The following is a 16,142-nucleotide window of genomic DNA, read 5'->3' on the forward strand; positions in this document are numbered from 1 at the left end:
CTTGGTTTGGCGGATGCCAAGAGAACGCTACGTGCCCCAATGCAGTGACAACTGTAAAGTTTGGTGGAGGAGGAATAATGGTCTGGGGCTGTTTTTCATGGTTCGGGCTAGGCCCCTTAGTTCCAGTGAAGGGAAATACTAACGCTACAGCACACAATGACATATGGCATACAATGACATTCTGTGTTTCCAACTTTGTGGCAACAGTTTGACACTGTACAGACTAAGTGCACAAAGCGAGGTCCATACAGAAATGGTTTGTCGAGATCCATGTGAAGAACTTGACTGGCCTGCACAGAGCTCTGACCTCAACCCCATTGAACACCTTTGGGATTAATTGGAACGCAGACTGTGAGCCAGGCATAATGTCCCAGCATCAGTGCCCGACCTCACTAATGCTCTAGTCCCTGCAGCAATGTTCCAACAGCTAGTGGAAAGCCTTCCCAGAAGAGGTGATTTTGGAATGAGATGTTCGACAAGCATTCTTTTGGACATGTAGTGCAGCTTGACCTGCGCTGAGAATTCGAAAAGTATGAACGTCAACATACCAATATTCTAGAACAATGATGGACGCTTAAGGGTGGGATAAGTGTCAGCTCTGTCGTACTAACCATCAGGCATAGATGACACATCTGGGTTAACCAGCATTCAGTCTAACTGTTACTGGCCAATCAAAATGATCCTGTATCTATATTAGCCTGATGACAGACATTGGTTGGTGCAGGGAGAGCAGGGTGTGTGAGGACAGAGGAAGACAGTGACTCACCACTCGACATCACACACAGAGATGTTGCAATTGAATTCTGCAGCCAAAAGAGAAGAGGAGTTTGTGTCGACTCTAGATGAAATGCTCTACTCAAACCCAAAAGGGCAAAAGGGTGGATTTAGTGTGGAACGTTAGTCTTGAACGTGCTAACACACACACACGCTCACTAACAAATACCTGGCCACAACACTGACATCAAACTGATTCCCACTCAGCGAACGAACGAGTTAGAGTGGCCCCTCATCCTCTCACAGGCCCCTAAGGCCCTCTTTTCTCCCACTCACTCCATCGCAGCCAGGCCCCAGCAGATCTCATTGTGGATATCTTATATGACGCCTGGGGTTCTGGTGTACGTCATTTCTGAACACTAATAACAATGAGGATAGTTTAATCCTGAACTAGAGAACAGTAAAGTTTCATTGCCACCACAATCAGATGACTGTGTGTGTGTGTGTGTGTGTGTGTGTGTGTGTGTGTGTGTGTGTGTGTGTGTGTGTGCGTGTGTAGTCAACACAAGGTAAATTACATCAACCTAGGGAGGCACGGAAGATTTTCATATAAAAAGATCAGGACGCAATAACAGAGATAATAATAATCTCATCCAAAATAAACAATTATTTTCCTCCATATTCCAATAATACCATTTCTCCATTTAAGCCTAACTGTTTTGTTTTTGTATTTATTATGGATCCCCATTAGCTGCTGCCAAAGCAGCAGCTACTCTTCCTGGGGTCCAGTAAAATTAAGACAATTACTGTTGACTGGATTATTCCCATGATTCACTTGGATTGAGTTAAACTAAACATGGTCCCCAGTAAAACACTCCAGGGTCACTTTCCTCACTAAAGTTAGAGGGAGACAGGAAGTCATGTGTTAGTTGAAGAGGAGAGAAGCCATTATGTTCCCTGTAGTGTCAGTGTGACTGAAGGGAGATATTTTTTTGTTTGTTAATTTAACCTTTATTTAACTAGGCAAGTCAGTTAAGAACAAAATCTTATTTACAATGACGGCCTACCCCGGCCAAACCCAGACGACGCTGGGCCAATTGTGCACCGCCCTATCGTTACCAGGATATGGGTCCTGTGGTGCTGGTAGACTGAATGTTACTCTGGGGGATGTCATGAGGATGTATAATTCAACGTCGTGAAGGAAGCCTAATTTCATCATAATTAGTGTGGAGGTGGGCGAGGGTGTGTGTGTGTCCATGCAAATGTAATGCATGCGTGTGTGACTGTGGATCTTTGTACGTGTGAGGGTGATTCAGAAGATAGTGCTCTGGGAGACCGAGGAGGGTTTCTACAGCTCTGTTGTTAAATCTTCCAGCAACAGGAGATGTAGGACACCGAGACGAGGGGAAGCCTTCTAATCTACCCCGTGTCTACAGTGTTCTGAACAGCAAAGGGCTGTGAACTAAGATGTCGAGAGACTGTGATTTAAAGGGAGAAAGGGAACACTTCTAAGCCAAGAACACAACGAGATGCACTTAGTGCTGTGTATAGTAGATTTTCCTGTGTTTTATATACTCCGTTCTGAAGTATTCCAAGGCAATAGAGTTCTACCCATAGAATTAGAATAGTCAATTAATAGGATCTCTATGGTTCCACCCCTCTGCTCTAACTCTTCCCCACAATGTCGTGTCCTCAAACAATGTAGCTGGTAAATACAATAAATAAATCAGTACTGGACACATTTACAGTGGTTGATTTATTAGGGTCTTTATGGCAATGCTGAAGACTGATGTGAAGAAGGGGGATAATGTATAGCTCTCTACACAGTGTTTCTCTACCAGAATCATTTACAGCAATTAGTCTCCATTAATGCAAACTGTGTGCGTGTGTGTAATCCCATGGGAGAGAGATAGGTTGTGTAAACATCACATGATGTATGACATTATTATGAGGTTGCCACTCGCCGTACGCTGGGTCTGCAAACTCATTATAGATTTTATTTGAAATGTAACTAAGGAGTTGGGGGGGGGGGGTCACATTATCTGACAGAGAGAGCATAGAGGTAGTGGGAGCAATGGTTCAACAGTAGTTGGAGAAGTGGAGGGGATGAGGTGGGGGGGTGGGTGGGTGGGTGAGGGGAAAAGGTAGAGTGGATGAGGATGGGGGTGAGGAGGGGAGAAGGGAGAGTGGATGAGGAAGGGGCGGGAGAAGAGGGGGTGAGGAGGGGAGAAGGAAGAGTGGAAAAGGAGTGGACGGGAGAAGAGGAGGGGGGCGGGAGGAGGATGAGGAGGGGAGAAGGAAAAGTGGATAAGGAGTGGACGGGAGAAGAGGAGGGGGCGGGAGCAGAGGGGGTGAGGAGGGGAGAAGGAAGAGTGGATGGGAGGGGGGAAGGAAGACTGGATGAGGCGGGGTACGGGAGAAGAGGAGGGCGGGGCAGGAGAAGAGGAGGGGGGCAGGAGAAGAAGGGGTGAGGAGGGGAGAAGGAAGAGTGGATGAGGGGGACGGGAGAAGAGGAGGGGGCGGGAGAAGAGGGGCAGGAAGAGTGGATGAGGGGGGCGGGAGAAGACGAGGGCGGGGCAGGAAAAGAAGGGGTGGTCCCGTGTGGCTCAGTTGGTAGAGCATGGCGCTTGCAACGCCAGGGTTGTGGGTTCAATTCCCACGGGGGGACCAGGGTTCAATTCCCACGGGGGGACCAGGATGAATATGTATGAGCTTTCCAATTTGTAAGTCGCTCTGGAGAAGAGCGTCTGCTAAATGACTTAAATGTAAATGTAATGTAAATGGGTGAGGAGGGGAGAAGGAAGAGTGGATGAGGGGGATGGGAGAAGAGGAGGGGGCGGGAGAAGAGGGGCAGGAAGAGTGGATAAGGGGGGCGGGAGAAGAGGAGGGGGGAGGGAGAAGAGGAGAAGGAAGGGAGAAGAGGAGAAGGAAGAGTGGATGAGGAGAGGGATGGGAGAAGGGAAGGTGGGCGGGAGAAGAGGAGGGGGCGGGAGAAGAGGGGGTGAGGAGGGGAGAAGGAAGAGTGGATGAGGTGGGGGATGGGAGAAGAGGAGGAGGGGAGAAGGAATAGTGGATGAGAAGAGGGGTGGGAGAAGAGGGGGGCGGGAGAAGATGAAGGAATCGGCAGAAGAGGAGGGGGCGGGAGAAGAGGAGTGGGCGGGAGAAGAGGAGGGGGCGGGAGAAGAGGAGGGGGCGGGAGAAGAGGAGGGGGCGGGAGAAGAGGAGGGGGCGGGAGAAGATGGGGGGCAGGAGAAGAGGAGGGGGTGAGGAGGGGAGAAAGAAGAGTGGAAAAGGAGGGGCAGGAAGAGTGGAAAAGGAGGGGGGTAGGAAGAGTGGATGAGGAGGGGGGAGAGGATGAGGAGGGGGGATGAGGAGGGGGGAGAGGGGATGAGGAGGAGGGGGTGAGGGGATGAGGAGGGGAGAGGATGAGGGGGGTGAGGGGATGAGGAGGGGAGAGGATGAGGTGAGGAGGGGAGAGGATGAGGTGATGAGGAGGGGGTGAGGGGATGAGGAGGGGTAAGGAGAGAGGAAGAGTCACTAGTGGATGAGTAAGCAGTGGTGTCATAAGGACAGGGCAGGGGTGAATGGAGTATGTGTGTGTGTGTGTGTGTGTGTGTATTTAGGGGGAATAGAGGGATCCTGAGTGAGTGTGTTGCCGTAGTAACAATATGGGGGTGATGAGTGAGTGGTATGAAGTGGTAATACCTCGAAGGCACCGTTACCTCGGAGACACTACTACCTACATAAGAAATCTCAAACTAGGGCTGTCAAGAGAGACTACCTAAAATCAGGATGCCTGAAAAGAATTTGCAATGGTAAAAGTATTTTTGTTATGACAGATAATGTGTGTGTGTGTGAGCATGTGGGTGTGTGTGCATGTGTGTGCTTGCGAGCATGAGACACCATTCTGTGTACTTCTGGCCCTTCTTTGGAAACTGTGTTAACAAACCTCCAGACGAGCTTCAATGCCATACAACTCTCCTTCCATAGCCTCCAACTGCAAGTTAAACTAAATGCATGCTCTTCAACCGATCGCTGCCGCACCCGCCCGCCCGTCTAGCATCACTACTCTGGACGGTTCTGACTTAGAATATGTGAACAACTACAAATACCTAGATGTCTGGTTAGACTGCCAACTCTCCTTCCAGATTCACATTAAGCATCTCCAATCCAACATTAAATCTAGAATTGGCTTCCTATTTTGCAACAAAGCATCCTTTGCTCATGTTGCCAAACTTACCCTCGTAAAACTGACTATCCTACCAATCCTTGACTTCGGCGATGTCATTTACAAAATAGCCTCCAACACTCTACTCAGCAAATTGGATGCAGTCTATCACAGTGCCATCCGTTTTGTCACCAAAGCCCCATATACTACCCACCACTGCGACCTGTATGCTCTCGTTGGCTGGCCCTCACTTCATATTTGTCGACAGACCCATTGGCTCCAGGTCATCTATAAGTCCTTGCTAGGTAAAGCCCCGCCTTATCTCAGCTCACTGGTCACCATAGCAGCACCCACCCATAGCACGCGCTCCAACAGGTATATTTCACTGGTCACCCCCAAAGCCAACTCTTCCTTTGGCCGCCATTCCTTCCAGATCTCTGCAGCCAATGACTGGAACGAATTGCAAAAATTACTGAAGCTGGAGACTCATATTTCCCTCACTATCTTTAAGAATCAGCTATCAGAGCAGCTTACAGATCATTGCACCTGTACATAGCCCATCTGTAAAAAGCCCACCCAACTACCTCATTCCCATATTGCTATTTATTTTTTTGCTCCTTTGCACCCCAGTATCTGTAATTGCACATTCATCTTCTGCACATCTATCACTCCAGAGTTTAATTGCTAAATTGTAATTATTTCGCCACTATGGCCTATTTATTGCCTCACCTCCCTAATCTTACTCCATTTGCACACACTGTATATATACTTTTCTCTTGTGTTATTGACTGTATGTTTGTTTATTCCATGTGTAACTCTGTGTTGTTGGTGTCGCACTGCTTTGCTTTATCTTGGCCAGGTCGCAGTTGTAAATGAGAACTAGTTCTCAACTGGCCTACCTGGTTAAATAAAAGGTGAGATAAAAGTGTGTCCGTGTCTACCTGAGAAAGCGTTGCTATAGTAACGGGACAGGGTCTGCATGATGTCTTTGGAGTGCTGTGTCCAGGGGGCTATCTTCCGGTAGGTCTTCACCCTGTGGACCAGCTGGGAGCCCCCGTACTGCAGAGACAGGGTGTCCCCATGGTCTTCATACAGTTCCTCAAACAGCCTGAATTGGGGAGGGGGGTAAAGGTCACACAAGGTCAGAGATGTCAACAGCATTTTCTAATTACTTATGTCAACTTTTAGAAAATGTTTAAGTGAGTCTCAGAGGCGAGAGTAGAGTAGGGTTTTACCTAACACAGTCCGTGTCGAACTGCAGCTTGGGCTTGTCAATCATGCCCAGAGCGTAGAGCTGATAGGCCAGAGCACACTTCCCCACCATGAACTGGGCCGTGTTAGTACGGTCCAGACAGTCCACACAGTTCGTCCTCAACACACCTGTCTGAAGATGGGAGAGGAGAGCTCAAAAACGACAAAACATTTGAATGTGGGCGCTGATAAAAGACGTGCATCATCTCCACCTTCAGGTTTCCATGTCAACAGCCACCGCTTGCTTAGGTGTGTACGATGTGTAATATACCGTACCTGGACACGCCCACTTGAGGTGAGACTTCCCCCAAGATCTCCCCACCTGAGGAAAGAGAAAACTCCTTTAATCAATTAAACACTGAGTATGCTTGTTGTACTTTTATACTCCTGCAATGCACATTAATTGTCTAGAGACGGCACAACTCAAAGTTTCTGAATCTGAACACATTTAGGACTGGTGCATCGAGGAGTAATTATCCAATGCCACAAAGCACTGTATGATGAAAACCAGAGAAACATCGGCTCTACTACCCATAGCATCTCTTTCCTCTCCAAGATAACCATCCCGTCCTCTTTGCTTATCAATTTAGGTCACTCTAGGCTTGCTTCATTGCCAGGTGTATCTAGCCCCTGGCTTGTATGCAAAGCATGATATGCTAATGTAAAAAATAATGAACCCCTTTTCACCCCAATTTCGTGATATCCAATTATGATCTTGTCTCATCGCTGCAACTCCCCAACGGGCTCGGGAGAGGCGAAGGTCGAGTCATGCGTCCTCCGAAAAAGCACCCGGAAGCCAGCCGCACCAATGTGTCGGAGGAAACACTGTTCAACTGATGACGGAGTCAGCCTGCAGGCGCCTGGCACGCCACAAGGAGTCGCTAGAACACGATGAGCCAAGTAAAGCCCCCCCGGCCAAACCCTCCCCTAACCCGGACGCCGCCCTATGGGACTCACGCTCATGGCCGGTTGTGACACAGCCTGGGATTAAACTTGGGTCTGAAGTGATGCCTCTCACTCATTATGATGGCGTCGACAGGAAACACAGAAACATGGCTCTCTCAGGATATGTTGTCAGAATCGGTTCAGCCATCGGGCTTCTCCATGCAACACGCCGACAGAGATAAACACCTCTCTGGGAAAAGATAGGGGGTGTATGCTTTATGATTAACGACTCATGGTGTAATCATAACAACATACAGGAAGTCAAGTCCTTCTGCTCACCCGATCTAGAATTCCTTACAATCAAGTGTCAGCATTTTACCGACCAAGATAATTCTCATCATATATAGTCACAGCTGTGTACATTCCCCCTCAAGCAGACACCAAGATGGCCATCAAGGAACTTCACTGGACTATATGCAAACTGGAAACCATACATCAAACTGGAAACCATACATGAGGCTGCATTTATTATAGCCAGGGATTTTAACAAAGCAAATTTGAGAACAAGGCTACCTAAATTCTACCAGCATATTGATTGCGCATGCGCAATACCCTCGACCACTGCTACTCTAACTTCCGCGATGCATGCAAAGCCCTCCCCCGCCCTCCCTTCGGCAAATCCGACCACGATGCCATCTAGCTCCTTCTGTCTTATAGGCAGAAATTCAAACAGGATGTGCCAGTGACGAGAACCATTCAACGCTGGTCTGACCAATTGGAAGCCACGCTTCAAGATTGTTTTGATCACGTGGACTGGAATATGTTCCGGTCAGTCTCAGAGAACTACATCGACCTATACACTGGCTCGGTGAGTGAGTTTATAAAGAAGTGCATTGGAGATGTTGTACCCACTGTGACTATTAAAACCTATCCTAACCAGAAACCGTGGATGGATGGCGGCATTCACGCAAAACTGAAAGCGATCCACCGCATTTAACCATGGAAAGAGGTCTGGGAATATGTCTGAATATAAACAGTGTAGCTATTCCTTCCGCAAGGCAATCAAACAAGCCAGTACAGGGACAAGGTGGAGTCGCAATTCAACAGCTCACACACAAGACACAAGGCAGGGTCTAAAGGAAATCACGGACTACAAAAATTAATCCAGCCACGTCACAGACGTCACGCTTCGAAACACTTTCTTCGTCCCCTTTGAGGATAATACAGTGCCACCATTGCGGCCCACTAACAAGGACTGCCCCCCCCCCCCCTTCTCCATGGCTGATGTGAGTAAAACATTTAAACGTGTTAACCCTCGAAAGGCTGTTGGCCCAGGCAGCATCCCTAGCCGCATCCTCAAAGCATGCGCAGACCAGCTGGCTGGAGTGTTTAAGGACATATTCAATCGCTCCCTATCCCAGTCTGTTGTCCCCACATGCTTCAAGATTGCTACCATTGATCCTGTACCCAAGAAGGCAAAGATAACTGAACTAAATGACTACCGCCCCGTAGCACTCACTTCTGTCATCATGAAGTGCTTCGAGAGACTAGTCAAGGATTATATCACCACCTTACTGGCCAAACTAGACCCACTTCAGTTTGCATACCGCCAACAGGTCCACAGACGACGCAATCACCATCACACTGCCCTATCTCATCTGGACAAGAGGAATACCTATATAAGAATGCTGTTCATTGACTACAGCTCAGCATTCAACACCATAGTACACTCCAAGTTCATCATCAAGCTGGAGGCCTTGGGTCTCAACCCCACCCTGTGCAATTGGGTCCTGGACTTTCCAACAACGACGAGACAGACTAGAGGGAGGAGGTGAGGGAACTCGGAGTGTGGTGTCAGGAAAACAACCTCTCACTCAACGTCAAGAAAACAAAGGAGATGATCGTGGACTTCAGGAAACAACAGAGGGAGCACCCCCCTATCCACATCAAAGGGACAGCAGTGGAGAAGTTAGGAAGTTTTAAGTTCCTGGGCGTACACATCACAGAACGAGGCTGAAGAAATGTGGCTTGTCACGCAAAACTAGAGGTCGACCGACTTAAGATTTTTCAACGCCGATACCGATTATTGGAAGCCCAAAAAATGCCGATTCCGATTAATCGTGACGATTTTTATATATATATATATATATATATATATGTAATAATGACAATTATAACAATACTGAATGAACAATAAACACTTATTTTTACTTAATATAATACATCAATAAAATCAATTTAGTCTCAAATAAATATTGAAACATGTTCAATTTGGTTTAAATAATGCAAAAACAAAGTGTTAGAATAGAAAGTAAAAGTGCAATATGTGCCATGTAAAAAAGCTAACGTTTAAGTTCCTTGCTCAGAACATGAGAACATATGAAAGCTGGTGGTTCCTTTGAACATGAGTTTTCAATATTCCCAGGTAAGAAGTTTTAGGTTGTAGTTATTATAGGACTATTTCTCCCTGTACCATTTGTATTTCATATACCTTTGACTATTGGATGTTCTAATAGGTACTTTAGTATTGCCAGCCTAATCTCGGGAGTTGATAGGCTTGAAGTCATAAACAGCGCAATGGAAGAGCTGCTGGCAAATGCAAGACAGTGCTGTTTGAATGAATGCTTATGAGCCTGCTGCTGCCTACCACCACTCAGTCAGACTGCTCTATCAACTCATAGACTAAATTATAATAACACACAGAAATACGAGCCTTAAGTCATTAATGGTGGTCACGATAACAACACCCACTCGTAGCACGCGCTCCAGCAGGTATATCTCACTGATCATCCCTAAAGCCAACACCTCATTTGGACGCCTTTCCTTCCAGTTCTCTGCTGCCTGCGACTGGAACGAATTGCAAAAATCTCTGAAGTTGGAGACTTTTATCTCCCTCACCAACTTGAAACATCTGCTATCTGAGCAGCTAACCGATCGCTGCAGCTGTACATAGTCCATCTGTAAACAGCCCACCCAATTTACCTACCTCAACCCCATACTGCTTTTATTTATTTACTTTTCTGCTCTTTTGCACACCAGTATCTCTACTTGCACAAGATCATCTGATGATTTATCATTCCAGTGTTAATCTGCTAAATTATAATTATTCGCTCCTATGGCCTATTTATTGCCTACCTCCTCATGCCTTTTGCACACAATGTATATAGACTCATTTTTCCCCCTACTGTGTTATTGACTTGTTTATTGTTTACTCCACGTGTAACTCTGTGATGTTGTCTGTTCACACTGCTATGCTTTATCTTGGCCAGGTCGCAGTTGTAAATGAGAACTTGTTCTCAACTGGCCTACCTGGTTAAATAAAGGTGAAATAAAATAAAAAATTAATATGGTCAAATCCGGAAACAATAATTTTGAAAACAAAACGTTTATTCTTTCAGTGAAATATGGAACCGTTCCGTATTTTATCTCACGGGTGGCATATATAAGTCTAAATATTGCTGTTACATTGCACAACCTTCAATGTTACGTCATAATTACGTAAAATTCTGGCAAATTAGTTCGCAACGAGCCAGGCGGCCCAAACTGTTGCATATACCCTGACTCGTCGTGCAATGAACGCAAGAGAGGTGACACAATTTGCCTAGTTAATATTGCCTGCTAACATTAATTTCTTAACTAAATATGCAGGTTTAAAAATATATACTTCTGTGTATTGATTTTAAGAAAGGCATTGTACATTCGTACTCATTCGTGAGTACTCTAGAGTACTCTCTCAACTAGACTAAAGAAGGCCAATTGTATTGCTTCTTTAAGCAGGGGAACAGTTTTGAGCTGTGCGAACAATGGTAAAAGGGTTTTCTAATGATCAATTAGCCTTTTAAAATGATACATTTGGATTAGGTAACACAACGTGCCATTGGAACACAGGAGGGATGGTTACTGATAATGAGCCTCTGTACGCCTAAGTAGATATTCCATTAAAAATCTGCAGTTTCCAGCTACAATAATCTTTAACAACATTAACAATGTCTCCACTGTATTTCTGATCAATTTGATGTTATTTTAATGGACTAAAAATGTGCTTTTCTTTCAAAAACAAGGACATTTCTAAGTGACCCCAAAGTTTAACGGTAGTGTGTGTGTGTGTGTATATACACTGCTCAAAAAAATAAAGGGAACACTTAAACAACACAATGTAACTCCAAGTCAATCACACTTCTGTGAAATCAAACTGTCCACTTAGGAAGCAACACTGATTGACAATAAATTTCACATGCTGTTGTGCAAATGGAATAGACAAAAGGTGGAAATTATAGGCAATTAGCAAGACACCCCCAAAAAAGGAGTGATTCTGCAGGTGGTGACCACAGACCACTTGTCAGTTCCTATGCTTCCTGGCTGATGTTTTGGTCACTTTGAATGCTGGCGGTGCTCTCACTCTAATGGTAGCATGAGACGGATTCTACAACCCACACAAGTGGCTCAGGTAGTGCAGCTCATCCAGGATGGCACATCAATGCGAGCTGTGGCAAGAAGGTTTGCTGTGTCTGTCAGCGTAGTGTCCAGCGCATGGAGGCGCTACCAGGAGACAAGCCAGTACATCAGGAGACGTGGAGGAGGCCGTAGGAGGGCAACAACCCAGCAGCAGGACCGCTACCTCCGCCTTTGTGCAAGGAGGTGCACTGCCAGCGCCCTGCAAAATGACCTCCAGCAGGCCACAAATGTGCATGTGTCTGCTCAAACGGTCAGAAACAGACTCCATGAGGGTGGTATGAGGGCCCGACGTCCAAAGGTGGGGGTTGTGCTTACAGCCCAACACCGTGCAGGACGTTTGGCATTTGCCAGAGAACACCAAGATCGGCAAATTCGCCACTGGCGCCCTGTGCTCTTCACAGATGAAAGCAGGTTCACACTGAGCACATGAGCACATGTGACAGACGTGACAGAGTCTGGAGACGCCGTGGAGAACGTTCTGCTGCCTGCAACATCCTTCAGCATGACCGGTTTGGCAATGGGTCAGTCATGGTGTGGGGTGGCATTTCTTTGTGGGGCCGCACAGCCCTCCATGTGCTCGCCAGAGGTAGCCTGACTGCCAGTAGGTACCGAGATGAGATCCTCAGACCCCTTGTGAGACCATATGCTGACACATGCACATTTGTGGCCTGCTGGAGGTCATTTTGCAGGGCTCTGGCAGTGCACCTCCTTGCACAAAGGCAGAGGTAGCGGTCCTGCTGCTGGGTTGTTGCCCTCCTACGGCCTCCTCCACGTCTCCTGATGTACTGGCCTGTCTCCTGGTAGCGCCTCCATGCTATGCACACTACGCTGACAGACACAGCAAACCTTTTTGCCACAGCTCGCATTGATGTGCCATCCTGGATGAGCTGCACTACCTGAGCCACTTGTGTGGGTTGTAGAATCCGTCTCATGCTACCATTAGAGTGAGAGCACCGCCAGCATTCAAAAGTGACCAAAACATCAGCCAGGAAGAATAGGAACTGAGAAGTGGTATGTGGTCACCACCTGCAGAACCACTCCTTTATTGGGGGTGTCTTGCTAATTGCCTATAATTTCCACCTTTTGTCTATTCCATTTGCACAACAGCATGTGAAATTTATTGTCAATCAGTGTTGCTTCCTAAGTGGACAGTTTGATTTCACAGAAGTGTGATTGACTTGGAGTTACATTATGTTGTTTAAGTGTTCCCTTTATTGAGCAGTGTATATATATTTATTTATTTTTTCTTCTTCTTTTGAATTATTATTTTATTCATAATTGTGGTAGTGTAAGAAGGTTAGCCTCCAGACTAGCAGTGAGCCCCACAGGAGTCTCCATATGAGACAACCCAGGGATAGTCAGAATGTCACATGTCTGGAAGCACGGAAGAAATAATAAATTAAGAAGTAAATGGAGGAAGACTTTTCATTTGTGACACGTCTGGCCTGGACTCAAGTCAACAACCCCGCCAGAGACGAGAGAGTGGGCGGCCGGGTGTGTGTGTGGTCCATGTGCATATGTGTGTGTTTCTTAAGCATGAGCAAATGTATAAAAGCGAGGGAGTGTGTTTGATAATGTAACATAAAGCTAATAAATACGGCATTAGAAGAATGGCTAGCAGCTTAGGTAACCAGATGGAAATGTCAATGCTTGTGATTAAGATATGCAGATAGTGAGCAGTGCAGCCCTTCTTCACACCCTTCTGCTGCTGTATGCTCCGTCATCTACTCTGATAGGTAGGGATACCCTGGCCATGACTATTCAGCAAGACTCCCATCGAACAGACCTATCTATTCCCATTACTGGACATTCATTTATATCAGAAGGAAAAAAAGAAATGTAATTGCTATTAATGCGTGATTGTAAAATACTGTATGATTAGTTATTAGACGGAGCTTTATAACAGCCCTCAGAGGGACTTTGTCTAACACACTAAAACAAACGTAGCAATAAACACCAACCCCTGTAAAAAAATCTAGAGGGTGGGGTGAGGTAGTTATAGAGGTATAGGTTGGGTTGTAAAGGGCGCAAGTTTTTACCCCTCTGGCGTCACCTCTCGTCTGGGTGTACCTCTCGTCTGGCCTGTTTGGGTGTACCTCTCGTCTGGCCTGTTTGTGTGTACCTCTCGTCTGGCCTGTTTGGGTGTACCTCTCGTCTGGCCTGTTTGGGTGTACCTCTCGTCTGGCCTGTTTGGGTGTACCTCTCGTCTGGCCTGAGGGTGTGTACCTCTCGTCTGGCCTGAGGGTGTGTACCTCTCGTCTGGCCTGAGGGTGTGTACCTCTCGTCTGGCCTGTTTGTGTGTACCTCTCGTCTGGCCTGTTTGTGTGTACCTCTCGTCTGGCCTGTTTGTGTGTACCTCTCGTCTGGCCTGTTTGTGTGTACCTCTCGTCTGGCCTGAGGGTGTGTACCTCTCGTCTGGCCTGAGGGTGTGTACCTCTCGTCTGGCCTGAGGGTGTGTACCTCTCGTCTGGCCTGAGGGTGTGTACCTCTCGTCTGGCCTGAGGGTGTGTACCTCTCGTCTGGCCTGAGGGTGTGTACCTCTCGTCTGGCCTGAGGGTGTGTACCTCTCGTCTGGCCTGAGGGTGTGTGTGTGTGTGTGTGTGTGTGTGTGTGTGTGTGTGTGTGTGTGTGTGTGTGTGTGTGTGTGTGTGTGTGTGTACCTCTCGTCTGGCCAGAGGGTGTGCGTGTGTGTGTGTGTACCTCTCGTCTGGTCTGAGGGTGTGGCAGAAGAAGTCAGAGCGGTTGATGAAGAAGCCGGTCCTCTTGACCACGTTCTCTGCTATCATACTAAGACGGTCCAGCACGTTATACAGCTTACTGAGAGAGGGAGGGAGGGAGAGCGAGAGATGCGATCATTATTTGACACACTGGAAAATAATTTACCAAAAATCAGAGCAAACTGGAATGTTATTTGGTCCTAAACAGAGAGTACACATTGGCAGAATACCTGACCACTGTGACTGACACAAAATTAAGGAAATGTACAGACTCAATGAGCATAGCCTTGCTATTGAGAGAGGCTGCAGTAGGCAGACATGGCTCTCAAAGGAAAACAGGCAATGTGCACACTGCCCACAAAATGAGGTGGAAACTGAGCTGCACTTCCTGACCTCCTGCCAAATGTATGACCATAATAGAGACACATATTTCCCTCAGATTACACAGATCCACAAAGAATTTGAAAACAAATTACATTTTGATAAACTCCCATATCTATTAGGTGAAATACCAGTGTACCATCACAGCAGCAGGATGTGACCTGTTGTTACAAAAGCAACCAGTTTAAATAAAAACATATTTATTATTTTTTGAACTTCAGCTACATACAAACTTTCTTGAGTGTAATGTTTACTGTTCATTTCTGATTGTTTATTTCACTTTTGTTTATCATCCATTTAATTTGCTTTGGCAATGTAAACATATGTTCCCATGCCAATAAAGCCCCTTAAAGAGAGAGAGAAAGAGACAGAGAGAGGAGGCGGGGCAGGCAGACAGAGAGAGGGGGCAGGGCAGGCAGACAGAGAGAGGGGGCGGGGCAGGCAGACAGAAAGAGGGGCGGGGCAGGTAGACAGAAAGAGGGGGCGGGGCAGGTAGACAGAAAGAGGGGGCGGGGCAGGCAGACAGAGGGCGGGGCAGACAGAAAACATATGAGTGTTAGGCAACTTAAAAGGTCTCTTTGAAAAATGTTTTCACTGAACTTGAACATTTCCTTCAGGGACAGCAACAATAACTAATCTACTGTTAAAGTTAGGTCCATTGCTGGTGAGCAAAGGTAGCTTGGGGAGTACCATGCCAGTGAAAATGAATAAGGGAAAGATGTGATCTTCACAGCGTTTCCATAGCTGCAGTGATGGATAACCCCAGGACTTTGTGGTTAATGTACTTTGGCCCATGAAATATATAGCCCTTCTTGGGTCACATGGGACCATGTGCTGCTGTATGTCCTGTATATAACCATGTAGCCTAGAGGATCACAAACTAGGGGGCAGATATGAAAATGGGGTTGCGGGAGAATTTCCCAAATCCCCCCCAAAAATGTAATAAATAAATACAAAGACAATATTATAATATATATTTTTTGTATCTCAATTTTTATGTGGTTAACCTTAAAAATCTAAAATGAAAATGATTATACTCCAAAACTCCCCAGCTTATGCTCTCCAAATGGATGTTAGCTGTGAGGATCGAGATGCCCATGCAATGACTTTTGTTCGCTATAAAGGTTGGGAGAGGCTATTCACGAGGACATATTGCTCTGTCTCATGATTCCGGAGTGTGCTGTGGCTATATTGACAAAAAACAGATTCCATATGGGATCGAATGGTGGGCTTTTGCACAGATGGAGCTCCATCTATCACGGGACGGCGGGCAGGCCTCTGAACTCTGGTTATGAACGTGAATGTGATTTTTCGTATTGAGAGAAGAGCGGTTGTCATTCACAATGGATGTAAAAACAACGGACTTGGTTGACTTTCTGTGTAATGAAAATAACAGAACACAGCATCAGTAAGTGTCCCACATGGGTGATGACTGCTCATCTCCAACACTTGGAAGGGCACTTTGGGAACAACTTCCCAAGACAACTGGTAACTCGGAATGAAAAGAGCTCCAACTGGGAACATCTGCTTTGAACAGTCATGTAACTCGGGAACTCAGCCCTCTTTCTAGA

At 46.5% G+C, this 16,142-nt stretch overlaps 1 protein-coding gene across 1 annotated transcript in view; it reads right to left on the reverse strand.

Annotated features, from left to right (window-relative positions):
- The window catches only part of fig4a (FIG4 phosphoinositide 5-phosphatase a), a 104,393-nt gene that overhangs the window by 51,016 nt on the left and 37,235 nt on the right, over positions 1-16,142 (reverse strand). Inside the window, exons 13-16 of the mRNA XM_055885309.1 lie at positions 14,174-14,290; positions 6,410-6,455; positions 6,118-6,266; positions 5,824-5,990 (exon numbers count right to left, since the gene is read on the reverse strand). Coding sequence (XP_055741284.1) covers positions 5,824-5,990; positions 6,118-6,266; positions 6,410-6,455; positions 14,174-14,290 — 479 coding nt within the window. The remainder of the gene's footprint in view (positions 1-5,823; positions 5,991-6,117; positions 6,267-6,409; positions 6,456-14,173; positions 14,291-16,142) is intronic.

The sequence above is a fragment of the Salvelinus fontinalis genome, chromosome 27, assembly GCF_029448725.1.
Source record: "Salvelinus fontinalis isolate EN_2023a chromosome 27, ASM2944872v1, whole genome shotgun sequence".
Classification (NCBI taxonomy): Eukaryota; Metazoa; Chordata; class Actinopteri; order Salmoniformes; family Salmonidae; genus Salvelinus; species Salvelinus fontinalis.